The 19,300-nt window shown below is 44.8% G+C and overlaps 1 protein-coding gene across 3 annotated transcripts in view; it reads left to right on the forward strand.

Annotated features, from left to right (window-relative positions):
- UNC5C (unc-5 netrin receptor C) overlaps positions 1 to 17,128 on the forward strand; it is a 362,171-nt gene extending 345,043 nt beyond the window's left edge. For all 3 annotated transcript variants that reach the window (XM_086704535.1, XM_025921473.2, XM_086704537.1), the window contains 4 exons: positions 559 to 708; positions 2,942 to 3,106; positions 9,547 to 9,725; positions 10,504 to 17,128. In XM_086704535.1, the coding sequence (XP_086560661.1) occupies positions 559 to 708; positions 2,942 to 3,106; positions 9,547 to 9,725; positions 10,504 to 10,669 (660 nt within the window). In that variant the 3' untranslated portion in view covers positions 10,670 to 17,128. The remainder of the gene's footprint in view (positions 1 to 558; positions 709 to 2,941; positions 3,107 to 9,546; positions 9,726 to 10,503) is intronic.
- The last annotated feature ends 2,172 nt before the right edge of the window (positions 17,129 to 19,300 follow it).

Raw genomic sequence — 19,300 nt, forward strand, 5'->3', positions numbered from 1 at the left:
AGTGTGCGATGGATAATTTTAAGCAAAAAATGTTATTATTTCTGTACGTAAAGAAACTATAAAAAATCGAAAAAATGCCCAAAATGAATTCCAGGTCTTTACTTGTTGGCTGGTTTTACCAGGTCCAAGACATGGGTTTGTTTTCTAGGGGGTTGCCCTTTGCCCTAAAAGTTCATTGAAAATCCACTTAGTTCAACTGTTTATCTATATTCCTACCTCTTTTTTGCTTTCATTTGGAGTTCTTCCCATTTGGGGCTCTGATTGTTGTTTTCCAGGATTTGATTAAATCTTCCACTCGTCCATTGGGAAATGCAGCCTGTACTGAATTTGCTTCACAGCATATGATGTAGATTGTTGATGGTCAGGTGGATCCAGTAACATACAAACTGGCAGGGGCTTCAATTGGAGGGTCTCCAGGCTGCAGAAGAGGGAGTGTGTACCAGTTGGTTGTGGTGTGGGGGCGGCCCGGTGAGGAAACTACGCATTTGATGAGACGGCCGGCCAGCAGAAGGCATACGATTCAGTAATTTGCTTTTGACTTTGGGCATGTCATTGTAGGAGGTATTGCAGCTTGAGAGACAGATGGGAGGACAGCTCCTAGAAGAACCTAAGGCTCTTCATTTTAAAGGCAGCACCCACAACCTGCGCCTGTCAATTCACGATATCACCCATTCCCTCTGGAAAAGCAAATTGCTGGCAAAATATCAGGTAAGGTTCCCAGGCTGAACCAAAGGACTGGAGACAGCTCCAAGAAAGAAGTCTAGGGGTGCTTAGGTGGCTCAGTTGGTTGTCTGACTCTTGGTTTCGGTTCAGGTCATGACCTCATGGTTCATGAGTTCAAGCCCGCATTGGGCTCAGTGCTGACAGTGCTGAGCCTGCTTGGGGTTCGTTCTCGATCTCTCTCTCTCCCTCTATCTCTCAAAAATACATAAGTAAACATTTTTAAAAAAGGAAAAAGGTCTGAAGTTATTTAGAAATCAGATATTCCTCTCCTTGAAATTAATCCTGCATCGGTAGTTGTTTCTCTAAAATGGTTTAGAGTTTAGGATTTTTGAAAAATATTATAGAATATTTGAAAGATTTTTTTTCCTATTTCTCCTTTAAATAATTGTACTGTTATTGTTTTATTTTTAGTAAAAAGGACTTCCAAGTCCATCATTTCAATTCATTTTCAGAATAAATGCTAACATCGAATTGATCAGAACAGCCTCAAAAATGCCTTCATAAGGAAAAACAGAAGAACCGTGTTATCACATGTGACACAAATTAAGCCTCAGCCTTGCTAGGAAAATACATTTACATTGAAAACTTGGAAGGAACACCAATTTGGAAGTGGAAATAGCACCTGAAAATAAAATGTGGTCAGGATTTTATTAAATAATAGCATAAAAATACTGGTCCAAAATCTCACTGCATGGATACATGGGGAGAGCAGAGGCCTCTCCAAGGGTTGTTCACTGCCCCCCTACCCCCGCATCTCTGAGCCCGAGCTCCCAGGAGGCTGTGCAACGCAATCTCTAGCCTCATACCCAGTCCCAGGAGATGCAGGCACACTTCGATAATCTGTGAATCCGCGTCTACATGCATGCAAATCCAATCCCACACCCCAGCACTGCAGCTAAACTGGGTGCGACTTACTGATACAAGTCAGTGAACATACTAAGAGTGAAGGGAAGGTTTCTAGTTCATTCTTAGTCTCATATATCTAGTACTTAAATATAAACTGTGGGAAACAAACTTCTTAGCTTGCTAACAGTCTGAGGCTTTCATAAGGGGTGCATACCAGACCCTTCTGTGTAACTCAGCACTTGGTAGAGGGATCAGGCTTTTGACTTTCTCACTAAATATCTTCCTTTGCTTTCTTCTCTCTCTTATTTTGCAACGGCCATAAAACCCCAGAAATATTTCCCTTTTATGAACTGTATCCTTTGTGCAATCATAATGGAAAATACTATTTTAATTATAATGATAATCTGCTATTAGTTCAAGCTAAGCCTTGAACTGGCTGAATTTGTAACATCTTCCAGACACTCCTGCACTTTGGTTTATCTCATTCAACCCCAGTAGGTCTATGATTAGGCTACTCTTTCGCTTACCTTTTCACAGATAAGGAAACTGAGGCACGGAAAGATTATCTTACCCCACGTCACCAAATAGGCAAGGGGAGAGTGTTCGCATTTGTACTGAATTTGGCTCCAGAGCCTTAGTTCTTAACCACCATTGTTCTCCCCCCACCCCACTTCACCCCACCTTTTTTTTTTTTTTTTTTTTAAACATATCAACCTTTTCTTTCCTTTATGGGAACAAGATTCTAGGATGGGCTCTTTAAGGTGGTCTAGAATTTTAGAAAATTTATGTCTGTTAGAGGCTTGCCACTTTTTAGGCCAAGGATTTTCTGTGGCAGCTAATCGGCAGCCCACAGTTTCCCACTTCCAGTGAGTTCTGACTTTCCCCCCTGTCCTGTGCAGAGGGGGCATATAGGCATGAAAGTGAACTAGATCAGTGCTTTACCCTTTAGACTTTCTTTGCTTTTCTCCAGAATACCACGGCAGGGATTCCTTTTAATGAGCAATGACTGGAGTGTGTAGGTTTTATTTTGGGAATTGCTAAACTTTTGAAAAATCACTTACAATGGCTTCTTTTGTAAACGACAGAGAAGTGCAGACTGGTTAGGTAAATGGATTCTGGAGGCTGACCCCCTGGGTTCATATCTCAACTCTGCCACTTACTAGCTGTGGGATTGGAGGGTGGCAGATTTAACATCTCTGGGCCTCAGTGTTTTCATCTGAAAAGCGGGTTGGAGTGTCCCTACCCCTAAGCCTGTTGTGAGGGTGAAATCAGGTCACTTGTAATCCTGAGAAAAGGACTTGGCCGTGCAGTGTCTGAGAGTCGCTTTTGGTATTAGCCCCTCACTGGCGGTTAACGTTTGTATACCCTTTAGGAAATTCCTTTTTATCATATATGGAGTGGGTCTCAAAGAAACCTCCACTGCACTTTCACCTTGGAAAGATTCAGCCTGAACACAGTGGAACTGGTTTGCAAACTCTGCGTGCGACAGGTGGAAGGAGAAGGGCAGATCTTCCAGCTAAACTGCACCGTGTCAGAGGTAAGAAGCTCTTTCTTGGCTGCCTCTGAAATCAGGGGAAAGAACGACCTTGGGAGGGAGAGGGGGTGTGGAGGATAAAGGTATCTCAGCATAGGCCATGTGGGAAGTCCTGAGAAGCTTCCTGTAGGTCCTATTTATTAATAGAATACTATTTTTAATGAACACAGGGAGCCAGAGATATAAAAGAATATAATAGGAAATCCTTTTGGAGAAAGAAGGCTTTTATATTTAGTGACATGCATTTAAGGATCGTGTTCTAACTTTTTACAACAGATCTGAATTTCAAGTGTAAGGTTTAATTTAAGCAGCGTGTACATGGAGTAACTTTTCCCAGAGCGTCCCCTTGGAGCGCCATACTCTCCCCTGTCCTCCTTTTGAACGGTAGAAACCCTGCACCCTGGAGGAACAAAGGAAAAGGAATCAGGCAAATGGTCAGAAGGCAACATTTCCTGGGGCCTGGAGGAGCCCAGCTCCGCGCTGCTTGCTGAACCACAAAGCGCAGGACTGTCGTATTTTTAAGACTACAGCGGGACGGCCTGTGATTTAAAAGACGGCTTCTCCCTCGCGGTGTCACGCGCGGTGACGAATGAAATGTGGCCCTGCGCCGTGTGGCGCGCTCCATGTTGCATTTGAGGGCTGTCTTCCATAGCAAACCGAGGACGGGGGAGCCCGTCCGCTCCGGGATGCTCCAGCCTCCTTTCCCACAGCCTGCCCGGCCTCGGCCATCACTTCCTGCTGTAGTTTCGGGAGACTTTTGACTCATAAACAACTTTAGTCACAGACCCTGGTGACATTCATAAGGAATGATCTCGGTGTCAGGGCGCCATGGCAACCGCCCGGCCCTCCGGTGCGCAGGCCCGATCTCCCAGGCACACAGCACCACCCCTGCTGGCTCCGGAGGGTGTTTTCACTTTCCGGGCCCAGCGGGTCTGCAGAGTTCAATAACCGCCCAGCTCCAGGGACAACAAAGGCCGCGGAATTTGGGAGGGGGGCGAGGAGGTCTGCTCCTTTGATGCCTGCTTTCAGTTCAGTGCGAACGTTCGCGGCCTGATGAAAAGCTGGACGAGGCACGGCCGCCAGTGAAAGAGAGCTGTTGGCGCGCCCCTCCCCCAGGGCCGCCAGCCCCACGCTGGGAAAAGAGTTTTGCATAGTGTAAGCCCAACTTAAGGACTTTCCTTGTCGTGCCAACGTAGAGGAAAGGTGATTTCTTTTGCAAAACTTGGTGGCGGTCAGCTCAGAGAGGCCATCCCTTCTGTGGTTTCGGAGGCCTTTGCCCGCGCGTGACGCACAAGCGCATTTAACCGAGGGAGGGTCAGAAATGACTGGAGTCAGATGACTTTGGGTATTATGGGGCACTCTGCTGCTTTTACTTCTGGGTCACTGAGTCCCACCGCCGTGGTTAGCATTTGAATGCGGGTGCATGCGGCCCACAGAGGGGGACAGACGCGTGGGGCTGGGTACTGATGTTGAGGAGCAAGGCTCGGCTCTGAACAATTGATCTGGAGAGCCCTGAGCCCCCTATCCTCATCAAAAGCTCCAAGTAGGGGTACACTGTGACTGACAAACCGTAACCAAACAGAGAAAAGGCGCCATTTGTGGTGCCTTTCTCCCGCACAGGGCTCCTTCCTAGGGTCACACGGCTAGCTGGCAGGTGGGCTGGGGTTGTAGTTCCAAAGTGCTATCTTCCAAGAATGAGCTGACTTGCCAGGAATGTGCTGCCCCCGCCCCCCAGCCACCCACCACTCAAGGCAGCCACCAGCAGTCATTTATAAAGCCATAGCCCTTGGCCTGTCTAGTCAGGAAGGACCTGTTGCCCCCCAGGGAGACCAGGCTGTGCTTGACATAGACCATGGTGATGTCAAGAGCCAGACAGTTGTTCTTCACTGGGTGCTTTGGCCAGAGATTCCTGAAGGAGAGACAAAGCCTTTAGTCTCACAGAGATGGGTTTAATAATGAAAATGTCTGAAAGAGTAAAAATATGGGCATGAATGCATGCCCAAATGTAAGTAGTTAAAGGTTTTACTTTTTTTTTTTTTTTTTAAGAGGGATATGGGCAGAGTAAGAACAGGGAAGCTATCCATCAACACCAGAGGAAAAAGTAGTGTAGAGAAGAGAGGGAAATTTAAAGGCTCTTCAGACCTTCCATTTAGTTGTAGCTGTACGCAAAGACCTCTAGTAGGAAATTCCCAAATGGACAGTTCCATGGGGATATGGGCCATTACTTAACCCCTCTTGCCTCAGTTTCCTCCTATGTAAATTGATATAATCATAGTAATAATAGCATGAAGTTTTGGGTCTGTTGTGAGAATGGAACGAGTGAATGGTAGTAAGTGCACTGCACAGAACTTGGCTTACAGCACATGTTCAGTTGATGTTCACCATTACTGCTCCCACCGATGCTATTAGGATCACTGAATTCTTGAGTAAACTCTGCCTTTGCAAGCCGTGGCATCTGTCATCAAATTAAACTTTAGATTCCCTTTTTATCAAAATAATAAAATAAAACCTCTGCCAGCCACTGTAAAAAGAAATGAATGGAAAATAAATCTCAATAAGTAAATAAATAAGTATTAGTTCTCAGGGTAAAGGAGATAGCTTATGTTCCCAGGCTGGTTTTTCATACCTTGCTTTAGTTCATAGCTTTCAACCCTGAAAAAGGTGGAACTTGAGGAGGCAGTATTAGTCAATTGTTTTACTAACAGATTTCCAGATAATAGTAACAGTTATAATTTCCTACATTTGCTAGAATAATCTTTGTGTACATCTGCTGTACTCATCTCATGCACTTACTCTTCAGTTTTCTAGAACCCGTTTAAACAATCATTAGGAAAATCTAGTTGCTGTTGTTTTGTTTTGTTTTGTTTTGTTTTAAGAAAGTGAGGGCACAAATGGGGGAGGGGGCAGAGGGAGAGAAAGTATGTCAAGCAGGCTCCGTGCGCAGTGTGGAGCCCGACACGGGGCTCAATCCCACACCCCTGGGATTGCGACCTGGGCTGAAATCAAGAGTCGGATACTCAACTGACTGAGCCAGCCAGGCACCCCAGGAAAATCTTTTTTTTTTTTTTTTCTTTTTTTAAGTGGCTTTAGGAAGAAGAGTCAGAGTATGGGAGTGGAACGTTATTTCCACCGCCCAGTACTGAAAATGTGTGCCGTCACCCACAGCAGCTGTTTGGCTAATGTTGACAAATCGTATGTCTAACTAAGGGAATCATAACATCAGAGACAGATGGTACCAATATCATAAACGATTATTGTAATAAGCATTCCATAAGAGTAAACTCTACTCTTACCTGGAAGTAAAGGAAGAACTAATAACAACTGAAGTTACTAGAAGAAATGGAAATGGAAGTATAGATGTATATTTTTCTTTTACCTCCAAGGCTGTGTCAGCCATCTGGTAAGAGACACAAAAAAATTGTGCCCTATTGGACTAATTTCATCCATGCAGAAATAAATAGGCACAGCAGACAGGGCTGGTGACTCAGACTTGGAAGGCACACATGAAGTGGTAACGGTTTTTACTCATCAGGAAAAGGTTGACAACAAGAATACATGAACAAACCCTCCCGAGAGGCATGCCTGCCTTTACCTGGCCTTTACTTCAGGATTTAACGGTGAGAAGAGCCGTATTATTAGCCACATTTACCTGGAAGGATGCATAACACACTACTCTGTGGGTTGGGCCTCTGTCGGGATCTCTGTGGGATGGGCCTTTATCCCCCTTCTGTACGAGGAAAGATGTTTTCTCTCATTTCACCAAATTTGAATTGAGGAGCATCTGTGTGCAGGGCACTGTGCTGAGTACCAGGGGGATTCTGAGGATGACAAAAATACCCTCATCTCCAAGAAATTTAAGGAATCAAAAGAAATAACACATAAATATGGCCAACATGCCCAGAGCAGATGTGTGGACCGGGAAAAGTGCTGCAAGAGGTCCCAGGTTGGTGACTTTCTGTGGGTTTGCTCAGGGGAGGCACCCCAACATGTGTTTGGGTCCAGACTTTGAGGGGTTTGCCCAGCAAAGAGTAAGGGAAAGGGCAGAACTATCAGAGGTCCATCCTTTAAAAAGGCACTAGGAAGAGTGAGTGGTCCAGTCTGAGGAGAGTTTGAGTTCTGTCCAGGCAACCTGGGTCGGACTGTGAAGTGGTGGAAGAACGGGAGGATGAGGCCCCTACTGCATGTCAGGCCTAGACCCGTACTATGCAGGCATCGCCCCTCAGGCCTCATACCACCCAAGGGGGCAGGTGGCACAGATATCCCTCACTGTGGGACTCCATGTGGTAGGAGGAGCATTTAAGGCTTTTTTTTTTTTTTTTTAATTTTTTTTAACGTTTTATTTATTTTTGAGACAGCATGAACGGGGGAGGGGCAGAGAGAGAGGGAGACACAGAATCGGAAGCAGGCTCCAGGCTCTGAGCCGTCAGCCCAGAGCCTGACGCGGGGCTCGAACTCACGGACCGCGAGATCGTGACCTGAGCCGAAGTCGGACGCTCAACCGACTGAGCCACCCAGGCGCCCCAAGGCTTTTTAATAAGAGAGAAAAGGGAGAAACATCAGCATGGCACTTTGGGAAGATTAGTCTGGCATAGACCACAGGTAATCAGTAAGGAGATGTGGCCAACAGCAAGCATACTCTCTGGGGAAGCAAGTCTGAGCCACCCAGAGCATACTCCTTGTTGCTTCAGGCGCAAATTTAATCTTCACTGCCAGCAAGGGATAGTCCTACCTGGGGATATGCGGCATTTCCTTCTAGGCTCTGTGGTTACTGTCCAGATAGGAAGCAAGCAGGATCTCAGCACGGGTGATGGCACTAAGCTGTGGAAATACCACGTGATTTCTCTTCCCCTCCACCTCCCAACCCATACATACATCATTTTTGCCTAATACGAGTGTTGAAGTCCTTCGGTTCAGAAATCCCCAACACAAATGCATTGATAAACACCATCACCTGCCCCTGGGTCATTCTTCTGCTCTCCTTTGTTTAAGTCCTGTGCCCTTGAGGTCAGGATTCCTCTGTCTTCAGGGTCCCTTGGAAGGAACTCTGTCAGATGTGGGGAAAGATCTACAAGTCGTGTCTTCACTGGGGGACCCCAAATCCCCTTTGTTGCTAATGTGTTTCATTCATACCAGTATTTTAACTGGTATGTGCTGGAATGAGCACAGAGGAGCAAATGGAATCCTCAGTCCCGTTTGTCAGTTTTGGGGTTTTGAGGCCAAATACTGTGATGGCGGCCAACCCTATCGTGTGTATTATGGCCAAAAAAAAAAAAAAAGTTTTGCTCTCATGTGCCCTCCCGGCCCCTGGATGGACCCTGTGCAGTGGGATTGCACAAGCCGAGCCGTGAGCCTTGGCAGTTGGCCCCAGAATACAGAACGTACTGTCACTGAACACTGGGACACAGACAGCGGTGATCCCCACCGGGCAGGAGCAGTTTGGGGGGCTCTGGACAGTGGTGGCACTGACCCCCTGAGCCAAGCACTCTGCAAGACACCAGAGACTACATGATGACTGAAACTGTGTCTAGTTTATCCTCCAGCAACTAATTATGTACACCAAGGAGTTACCTGCTCTGAGAGAGAGAGAGAGAGAGGGAGAGATGACATTTAAAGTAGATTAAGTGGATTTTCTTTTATTGCTTTAATAGTTCCCAGGCAACATTTGCTTTTGCTTTCCTAACCAGCAGAAGTGATCAGAAAATGATTAGAGTTTCTCCTGCAGATGAAATTCAGATTTTGCATTTGTGCTGTTTTATGAGCTGAAACTATTTTAAGAGCCAATTTATGATTTTCTCTCCTAAAATTAGATTGAACAAAAATAAGGGTGTACAGCAATTGGAGGATGCCATTAGCAGCTTGCCCTAAGGCAATCTACTGTGTTCACCATTTTCTGTAAAAAATTAGTCTTAATTTGATATCATTTGGAGGAGAGCTGTGTTCCATTTCATTCAACAAAAGCAAAACTGACTCCTCTTCTGCAGAGGTTAGAGAGAGAATTTACTTGGGCATTTGCCCAGGGCATTCCCCTCAGGGTCAAGACAGTTTCTAGAAGCTCTGAACTCCCAGCCTCCTAATCTCAGATCTGTTCATTCACAAAGAACTGCCCTTTCGAACATTTCTCCCCTCTTGAAATCTAAACCTTTAGGAGGATTGATAGTCCTCTCTCCTCTTTCATCCTGAACGGGATGAGCGAAAGGCTGTTATCGAATCCCACCAGAACTTCCACCAAGCCCAGCCCAGAACGAAAACCTATACATTCAAGGCTATGCAAAGTCAGCACAGAAGGTACCTCTTCTTCTCGGCCAGGTCAGGTCCCGGCTTTCGGCCAGGAAGAGGCCATTCTCTTCTTATTGCGCAAAGCAAGGCATTATGTCGATTGGTTCAATAGAGATTGCTTTTGTCTTTGGAAATAATGCTGTGTTGTTCCTGTGCCTGAACTACAGGAGCCTACTGGCATCGATCTGCCTCTGCTGGACCCAGCGAGCACCATCACCACCGTGACGGGACCCAGTGCTTTCAGCATCCCTCCACCTATCAGACAGAAGCTCTGTAGCAGCCTGGATGCCCCGCAGACGAGAGGTCATGACTGGCGGATGCTGGCCCATAAGCTGAACCTGGACAGGTGGGTATGGCTGGGCTCCTGTTTCTGTTAGACACAGAGCACCGGGGCTGATGCCCATGAGACTTAGGGCAACATTTGTTGTTTTCTACCCATACACCTGTTTACTTTTATTTTTACCTATTTACTTTTTGTCATTCTGCAAACCCTTACTAAGTGGCTTCTTTGCATCTTCCATCTTGGTCTCGCAGACACCTTGTTGAGAGATATCCTGGGCTTATCTGACAAGATAAGGATCAGGTTTTGTGATCCACTTTGCAAAGCTGATGGGCTAAATGGCCCTAAATAATATATCCACTCACTTAAAGTAATTGTTCCTCAACTCCGGTTGAACAAGAGCTGATGCTTGATGGTTAATTAACATGCTAATCACCGCATTGATACTGAGTTATAAAGAGACCTCAGGAGCCCTTCTTCGTGGAGTGTTGCCATCACCACCAAACACAAGACATGGCATGATCTGTCAAAGATGATCAGAGCCTGGGTTGGAAAGAAAACATAAGTGTCTTGATTTCCTGTTTAGGATATGATCCGTAGACATCTCGCCTCTTAAATTATCTTACTCAGAGTTGAGGTTAACAAAGTTAAACATCACATCTCCTGTCTGGGGCTGATCTAATTAAGCATGTGCTAGTTATTTAGGATGGCTCCCTGTAAACCACAGCTTCTCCAGTGGGACCCGGATACTTAAAAGACAAATGGAGAGACGGAAGGGTTTAGTACAGAGAAAATAGATCTGTAAATCTCACCTTTCAGCACACTCTCCCATTCCCAATTACAGGTACTTGAATTACTTTGCTACCAAATCGAGCCCGACTGGCGTAATCCTGGATCTCTGGGAAGCACAGAACTTCCCAGATGGAAATTTGAGCATGCTGGCGGCTGTCCTGGAAGAAATGGGAAGGCATGAGACAGTGGTGTCTTTAGCAGCGGAAGGGCAGTACTGACTCGTGCTGGGACTGGAAATGAAGGACGGCAATGCACAGGGAGTCTGTGGCCGTCCAGGGCATCACAGTTGAAAAGGAAATCCAGAATGGACCCAGACCGATGAGTTTCAAAGGCAAGACTGCAAGCAGGAGAGAGAAGGAAAACATAACACAACTGCTGATACACGTGCCCACTTTACTCGGACATCATCACAGGAGTTAAGAACAATTGTGTAAATTTGTACCTTGAATTTAGAAATCGACCTAATCTTCCTCTTAGTTGGGCTGTATGCTGTGTGGTACAGGATCTTACAGTTTCCTAGGAAACGCTTTTTATTGCTATCCAGGTATATGGATAAACTTTCTTAACAAACCCAATTTCTACAAACGTTGTTTACATCAAATTGGACAGGGATGCGGACACTGTCCATGGCTCGTTCTATTTTTGTTTAAATCATTTGAAGTTGAAGCTGTGGACGGTTTGTTGTGTCTATTTCAGATTAGTAATTTACAGAGAAATCACAGACTTTTGCTACAAACTGTGTGCATCAAGTGTCTCAGATAATCCTTCCATTGGTGTTCCGTTTCTAGAACTTGTAGAACCAGTGTTACTGTTTGTATCAGGGAGGTGGAGAATCTAAGTGTAAAGGAGAAATAACTAAGACTCTTTATTCCTTGAGGGCACCCATCTGGTGCCCTCTGGGAACAAAGCTGTAGCAATGCAGGGAAGACAGTGATTCATGTTCAGCCACACAAACAAGCATTTCTTCACCACGTGTGTTTGTAATACGCAATTTGAGGTGTTTTTTTAAAGGTATCATTATTATTATCATTATTATTATTAATGAGTATTTACAGGTATTCTAGTAAAAGGATTTTCTTTTAGCTTCTGTTTTTGTTAGCAGTACTGTTAGTATTTAGATATTGACTAGACCTGCTTCACTCTTCTGACATAAGGTGGGCGTGGTCACCAGTTTAATTAAAAGGCTTTGCTTCCTTGACCTTTTATCTTTCTTGCATCCTTCTGCACCAGAAAGATAGTCAGTGCTCACTGGCTTTGTCAGTCTCTTCTTTCAGCTTGCTCAGGCAAGGTCTTTCTCCTCCGAGTCTTGTTGGGAGAAGCGTTCTCTATTAAAGTTCACTGAATATTGTAGTTATGTGATTACACACTGACTCCCCCAGGGTACTCTGTCTACTTTAGAGGCAGTGTGCATAGAGGAACAGCCTCCGAACTGGCAATCGGAAAACCAGTTCACATTCTGGCTTTGTCATTGTCTAGCTGTGCTACCTTGGGAAAGTCATTGAACCTCCCTGGACCTCAGTTTCCTCACGTGTCCAATGAAAGGGTGGAAGTATTAGATATTCTCAAGGTTCTAAAATGCTAGACTTCTCCTGTGATGTCTCCAGTCTCATTCATCAGTCTGAGGCCCACACTGGATGCTGATCTGGATCAATAAAGAGCCAGCTAGTCTCTTGCCCAGGCTACAGTATGCCTTCCAAATAGTTCCAGCTTTGAAGAGGATGATCCTTACCTGTAACCTATTTGTCATGCTTCCCAGCCTTGTCTTTGTGCTGCTCACCAAGAGGTGGCATCCCTTTATTATCATTTTCTTTCCTCTTTGGGGACCACTTGCCTTCCTGACTAGTTGCAAGTTATGTTCTATTATTGTCTTAATCAAACATTTTTAAAATTTAAAAAAAAAAATTAACCAAAAAGTAGTCAAACGACTGCTTTGTGTAAACTATGGTATTTCCTGAGAATTATCACGGGCCCTTGGTTTTAACCCAGGGACTCCATTCATTCAACAGGTGGGAAATAAAGGGTCAATAGCCCAGAAGCCAAGCCACAACTGAACAACAAGCGTATGAATCAGAACCTTCAAAACATGGCCGTGGTTCACTTTTGGGCTAGAGGTATAGAGGTTACTGACTGGCATTGAACTAGAAATCATTTTAGATATTTTCCTGCTTCTTTACCCATATATTTCCTCTTCTATTTTGGTGACTTCTTAGTATGCCCAAGATTCCTCAAGGCATCCTCATCATTGAGGAACTACTGATACCTTGTTATGGAGCCTCTTCTCTCACCGTTTTTGTTTCTTATCTTCTGTTTGGGGCATATTTTCCATAACCTGTCTCTCTCAGGCCACCCCTGCACCATAGATAAAAACATGTTACACTTATCGTGAAAGGAAGGGATTGCAGTAATAAGTTCAGTGGATAATGTTTGTACCAATGCGTATTTGACCAAAAGATAGTAACACTGTATGCTACGTAAAAAGATTTTTAAATAGATATTTTTTTACAAAGAGGAGGACAAAAGATTGCTATTGTCCATTACTTCAGTTTGAAATAACTTCTCAAGATTGCTCATCAATACTGGTTTGGGGAGCTGTCATCTGTGGAAATCAAGAATTAGAAATCTGAAGGATGTTCAAAGGAACTTCCATGCCTAGTGGAAAGGAAAGAGTGGTTGATTCCTTGTAAGTGAGGTACTCATCTGTCATAGAACCTGTTATGTTCCCCATCAAGTGAATGGCAACTCCCTTACGTACAACACACCATTCATGTCCAATAATTTTCCCTACGAATTCTGATTTCCTTTTCCTTTGGAGTAAAATAATAGCAGTTAGGTTGCTCTCAAACTTAGAAGGTCCAGATTCAACAGTTCATTTCATAGAGAGCCACTCCATCATTCTATGTGACATGTCCTGCCTTTGATTCCTAGGGTTTCTATATAGCTTGTGAGGAAGGACGCGCTTATTACTTCTTTGGGATGGGGAAAAGAAACCTATCATTTGTGCATAGTGCCATCTAGTGGTGCACAACGCAATCTATCCTAGTGTCACAAAAATTCACGTAAAGTTGTTTGACAAAGGGAATTAATAGCTAAACAGTCAGGATCTTTAGGACACACGTGGGCAAATTTTCACTTCAAATCTATAGTTTTCTTATTGTCACACTTCTTTACTTAAATCACCCATAAAAATTCCATGTCATTATGAGGCTAGTACACCAACTCTTTCACACACAGTATGCCTCAAGTTGGTTTGGGGTAATAGGAATGATAGAAATACATAAATCTCTGTATAAAACAGTTTTTGAAGAGTTGTCATGTTTAACATTTACATTTTTTATTGAGATTTGGATGTTTTAAATCTCTTACATTTAGTTTTCTAATATTTATTTTTGGAAATGTAAGAAGAATCCGCTTACAAATAAGTTTTATATATGCAAATGACAGAACTGTGTCTAAGGAAGGGAGATTTGTGATTGGTAACCAGGACTGGAAGGAAGATTCCTTTCTGCTGAATGTGGGTGTCTAAAGGCAGAGGTCTCATCCCATTTTCATTTTATTCTCACCACATTCATTCAGATTTCCTTAGAGTGATCTGGGAGGAATAGAAACTGGATTCAGTACTGGTAACTGGACACAGGGTGATGACAAACATGTAACAGAGAACAGCCTTTTCACAAACTGTGTGGACACCAATGTGGACACTCACCTCTGCTACAAGGAAAAAATCCCCATCCTCAGATGACTTCTTCAAAGGCAGGGCAATATTTTGGGTGAGGTGTCCAATACTCAACTGTAAAACCATTACCCATTTTCATATGTACTATTATTTTAGAGATATTACTCTCTTAACTTTCAAACAGTAGAGCCATTCTTTAGGAAGAAGTCATGGAGACTGAGTTTAGGACACTCTGGAAATTAGGTACTCTGTAATTTTTTTTAAGATATTTATTTCTCATGTAAGTTAGATACCTTCAAAGTAAGCATTCAGATGGTGGAATCAAGACATTTTACTTCTGGAGAGAAGCAAACGAGGCTCTCATCCTTTGTATCCCCATGTGTATGACTGTCAGGAACACAGCGGATATGCTTTCGGTCCACTTCTGTCATCCACGTATGAGGAAGGGAGCCAGTAAGGTGATCACTAACTTCCTAGAATTCACAAGCCTTTGCCAGTATATGGTCTGCCCCCATGGGGTCAAGCAAATAAAAACTATATAAGGACCTGCAAGAGAGTGTAAAGAATGTAGAAGAAGTTTACATGTTGAATTTTCAGTCTTGAAGTTGAATGTGAGTTTTCTTTAGCTTTTGCTGAGCAGTTGCTCTGGACAAGTTATCTGTTTCACATAGAGACCTCAGTGCAAGTCCAAGGCCAATGAGGGAAAGGATGACCATGGAAACAGCTGAAATGAAACTGGGTTTTATCCATCTTCTTTGAGAATAGAGGAGCTTTTGTGAATCAGAATGTTGTTGCTTAAAGCCAATTATTTGTAAAGATGATAGTGGTCAATGAGCATTAGATTTTATAGATCCAATAAGGAAAATATTTTTATTATTATCTCAAGGTAATAAGACATTTTTTTTACCTTCCGAGTGCCTCATAGGACCAACTATTACACTTTGGGTTTTTTGTTTTTGTGTGGTTTTTTTTACCCTTGTTGAACTAATGTTGAATGAAATCCTTACAACTTTGACTCTGTGCAATGAAGTGCTGTTTCTCTACCCTAAGAAATATATTTGTATAATCTCTGGCTGTAATGATCACTTTCAAAGATTTCCCTTGCATTCTCTAATGATTTTTTTCAATGGAATAAGTCATAAGGGGAATAAATATATTGCAACCAATGTTAATTTAAACCTGTGTCCATACAGGTCAAGTTAGCCAAATGGAGTCATAAGTATTTCCAGAATTCATGCCTAAAACCTGCTATTTTGGAAAGGCAGGGGTGGGGGGAGGGGGGAATGGCAACGTATGTCACTGGGTAGGTTTTCCCTGTGAACTAAGACTAACAACTTTCTGATCCTTCAGGCTTACTGGCCTTGTGCTTGCCCCCATTTTCAGAAATCCTACTTAAAAAAATCTGTCTTCAGGAGAGTTCAGGGCTCCCAGCTTTTCCGGTAGGCTTGTCCCCTCCTCCTATTGATTTGTGGTGGGATACTAATGAGCTCATTCAACCAAATGTAACATATGCTCCTCGACCGATTTTAGAATGGCTGAGGGAGGCATCACCGAGACAAACCACCAGGAACTCCACAAATGTGCTGGTACACAAACCCCAGCAACCGTAAAGAACTCACTGTTGGTAAGAGGCTGTTTCCCAGCCAGCTGTACACTTAGACTCTCGGGGATTGAAGAGATCTTCCAGAATCCAAAGTTGGGAATCTCTGCAGAATGTCGCAAGAGTTGTGGCCGGTACACCAGTTGTTCAGAAGACAACGAGGAAGCTGCCCTGAGACACAGTCAGCTGCCCACCAGCCAAAGTATTTGGTACTGTATACCAGCCTCTTAACATGCCATTTGAGATTTGTGCCTCGGCAATATTGTAAATTGTCGAAGGCCATCACCCTTCAGGGCCCATTATAAATATTCTCAAATTCTATGTGTCATCCTTCAATTCCAAAGATCTGTTGGAATTGGGGCTATCGGAGCCGCTGTTGAGCCTGATGGCGCTGACCCAGGGTGCAGTAACCCTCATTTCTGGAGTTCAGAATGTGAATCATAGGCCGGTATCTCTGAGCGGTAGCCTAGGAGTTGATGAGCCATTGACCTCTGCACCTCGGCACGATGGTGAGGCAATATCCAAGAATCGTGACGTGAGCTATCTTCTCCATGCTAAAACAAACCTGTTTTAGAACAGCTTAAAAGAGCAAGAAATCTACAGCCAGTGGAAAATGCCTTTGCCTTTTTATACTCTTAAAGTCTCATATGACACCTGTAATCCTAGGGGCTTAAGTTCAAGTGCGTACCCCTCCAGGCCTTGGGAAAGAAAGAGGACAGCAATCAGAACAAGCTGAGTGGTTTGCGTTCTCCCCCTCACTCTTCCCTCGACCTGCTATTGGTACCGAATCCCTCGCCCTCCAGACAGAATGCATTCAGCCAATTGCAGGGAATATCATCACTGTGTGTGTGTTGGGTGTCAGTGTTGTACATGTTCACCGAGTTTAACGTTGAGCTGTAGCAAGTTGGTGACCTTCCGCTTCGCTCTTTCTAAAGAAGACAGGCAGTGTTTGTCAGAGAGAAATCCCCAGCAGTCTGTGTTGAAGAGCCTGTGTCATCCACCTGCTGTTCCCTTTGGAACAGTTCAACTGCAGAAGTGTCGGATTGAGATTTTGTGCTTTGTCATTTTTCTTTTGGAAACACGACAACACAACTTGGGCTTTTCAGATACGGAACACTTCTTTTGTTGCTGTGGAGTTCCCTCTTGCTGTATCTTCTATGCAATTCCTTTTCTAGAAAACCCCTGGTGGAGGAGTGCTCTCTGGGCATCCCGTCCACCATGCCGCTGTGTGGTGAAGGTGAGGGATGCCAGCTCTGGGTGTGCCTCTTCTCTCTCCCTGCTGCCTCTCCCCGTTTTTCCTGCAGTCCCTTGGTTTGTAAATTGCCTGCATTTATTCTGTCAGCCAACATGTACAAAATGTAAGAAAGAATTTTTAAACAGGTAATAAATTATATTTATAAGCAACAGAGTGCCACCTCCTTTGTTTCTTCGTAACAAAACACTCCTGTGTGAAGGGTCACCCTGCGTTTCTTTCGGACAGAAAAGCCCTCGGAGTCCGCAAGGATGGTAATCACAGCCTCCCCTGGGGACAGGATGAAGGTTCCGGAATCAGTGTTTCTCAGGCCTCTCTGCACATTATAATCACCTGAGTAGCTTTAAAAACCACTAGTGCCTGGAGGTGCCTGGGTGGCTCAGTTGATTAAGTGCCATACTCTTGATTTCAGCTCAGGTCATGATACCACAGTCATGGGACCAAGCCCCGTGTTGGGCTCCGCACTGAGTGTGGAGCCTGCTTAAGATTTATATTCCCTCTCTCTCGCTCTCTCCCTCTCTCTTCTCCTCCCCGTCTCAAGCTCGCTCTCAAAATAAACACACCGCTAGTACCTGACTCCCGACCCTAGAGGTTCTGATTTTATAATCTAGGGTGTGGCCTGGTTGTTGAGAACTTTTTAATGGCCCCCAGGTGATAGTGGTGAGCAGTAAATGGGGAGAACCAGTCTTAGAGCAGCATCAGAAGGTCCTGGGGACCTTGTGGATAAAAAGAATATGGGGCTCTACCCCCAGAGACCTGATTTTAAATGAAATCAGTTGTTTGCAAACAACTACGCTAATCGGTAGGGCATGAAAGATGAGCCCGGTAACACAGGATGCCCAGAGCTATGGCAAATGCCACCGGTACAGGACACCCGGTCACCCCTTTAGAGCGAGCCAGCAGAAGGCTCCAAGCGTGCGGTGGATGATGGCCATGAAACGAGTGGAATCAAAGGCGGCTCCTCCCTTAGTGAGAGAACTACTTGGAGCTGTGTCCTTGGACGGACCGCAATCTGCCCACCCCTGCTCAGGTGGGATCACAGGAGTGGATGACAATTGTACCAATGCTGAGAAAATGCCCCCTCCTGAGGCCTGGGAGACAGTGACTTCAGACAGATTTAAAGCTGGGGTCACAAACTCAAATGTTTGTCGGGACTAAGGAAGTAGTGACTGTGTATAGAACTGGAACCTCGGGAAAAGAAAAGGCAGAAGTGGGTTCTATGGCTGGACTAGAGATTTCAACTCCATCCAAAAAGATGAAAATACAGGGGCACCCGGGTGGCTCAGTCGGTTGAGCGTCTGACTTCAGCTCAGGTTCATGAGTTCGAGCCCCGCATCGGGCTCGCTGCTGTCAGCGCAGAGCCCGCTTCGGATCCTCTGTTCCCCCCTCTCTGTGCCCCTCCCCCGCTTGCACTTCCTCAAAAATAAACAGACACTTAAAAAATAAAGATGAAAATACAATTAAAGAATCAAACGGTACTTCTCAAAGAAACGCACAGGGTGGTAAGACTCCCCCATGCCGTCCACTGACCCCTACTCTGGAGTGTTGGTAGCTGGGATCCCTGTTAGGAAAGCTGAACCTACGAGAGCTACCAAATGAGTCTGTGAGGGCGCTGACATGCGACCTGGGCTGGGGACACTACGGAGCTCTCTAAGGCCTGGCCTCCCGCTGTATCTGTCCTTCTGGGCCAGCACACAGGCACCAGGCAAAGAACCTTCTTCTGTCCCAGAGGTCCTGCAGCTCAGAACCTAGGGTAGAAATTACTTTCCAGAAACAAAAGTCCTTCTAAGAGTGGGGTTGTAACAAATGACTTGTGCCAAGAGAAGGTTCTGTTCTCCTGAGCTGGGATTTACTACCCATCTCCCTTCAAGTCCCATGAACGGCCATAGCATATAGAAGTGGGGCACAGAGAGGGGCGAAGAGGTGTGCCCACAGTGAATTGTGACTTCCTTAAACATCGCTAGCTTATATCCTGTTGAACTCACGTCGGTGAGGAAAAGCTTCTGCTACATGCTGGGTGGGGCCTTCACGTACTTCACAAATTCATCTCATGTGCTTCTCATGAGAGCCCTAAGCAGATGGGTATTTTTATCCCATATACAGGGGAGAAAACGGTGCTCAGATTCTATACTTCCACAGAAGTGAGAAAGTGAAAACCACGGAACGTGAGCCAAGTCGATCTGAATCCCAGTGCTGGGATGAATTCCCTTGGCCCAAGTGCAGCTGGCTAAATGCAGCCAGTCACATGAACACTTTGGAGTCCCTGGTAACTAAGGGAGTATTCTTATACTGCCTGTGCCCAAACGATCCCGGGCTTCTCTCCT

The sequence above is a fragment of the Puma concolor genome, chromosome B1, assembly GCF_028749965.1.
Source record: "Puma concolor isolate L17-30 chromosome B1, mPumCon1.1.hap2, whole genome shotgun sequence".
Taxonomy (NCBI): domain Eukaryota; kingdom Metazoa; phylum Chordata; class Mammalia; order Carnivora; family Felidae; genus Puma; species Puma concolor.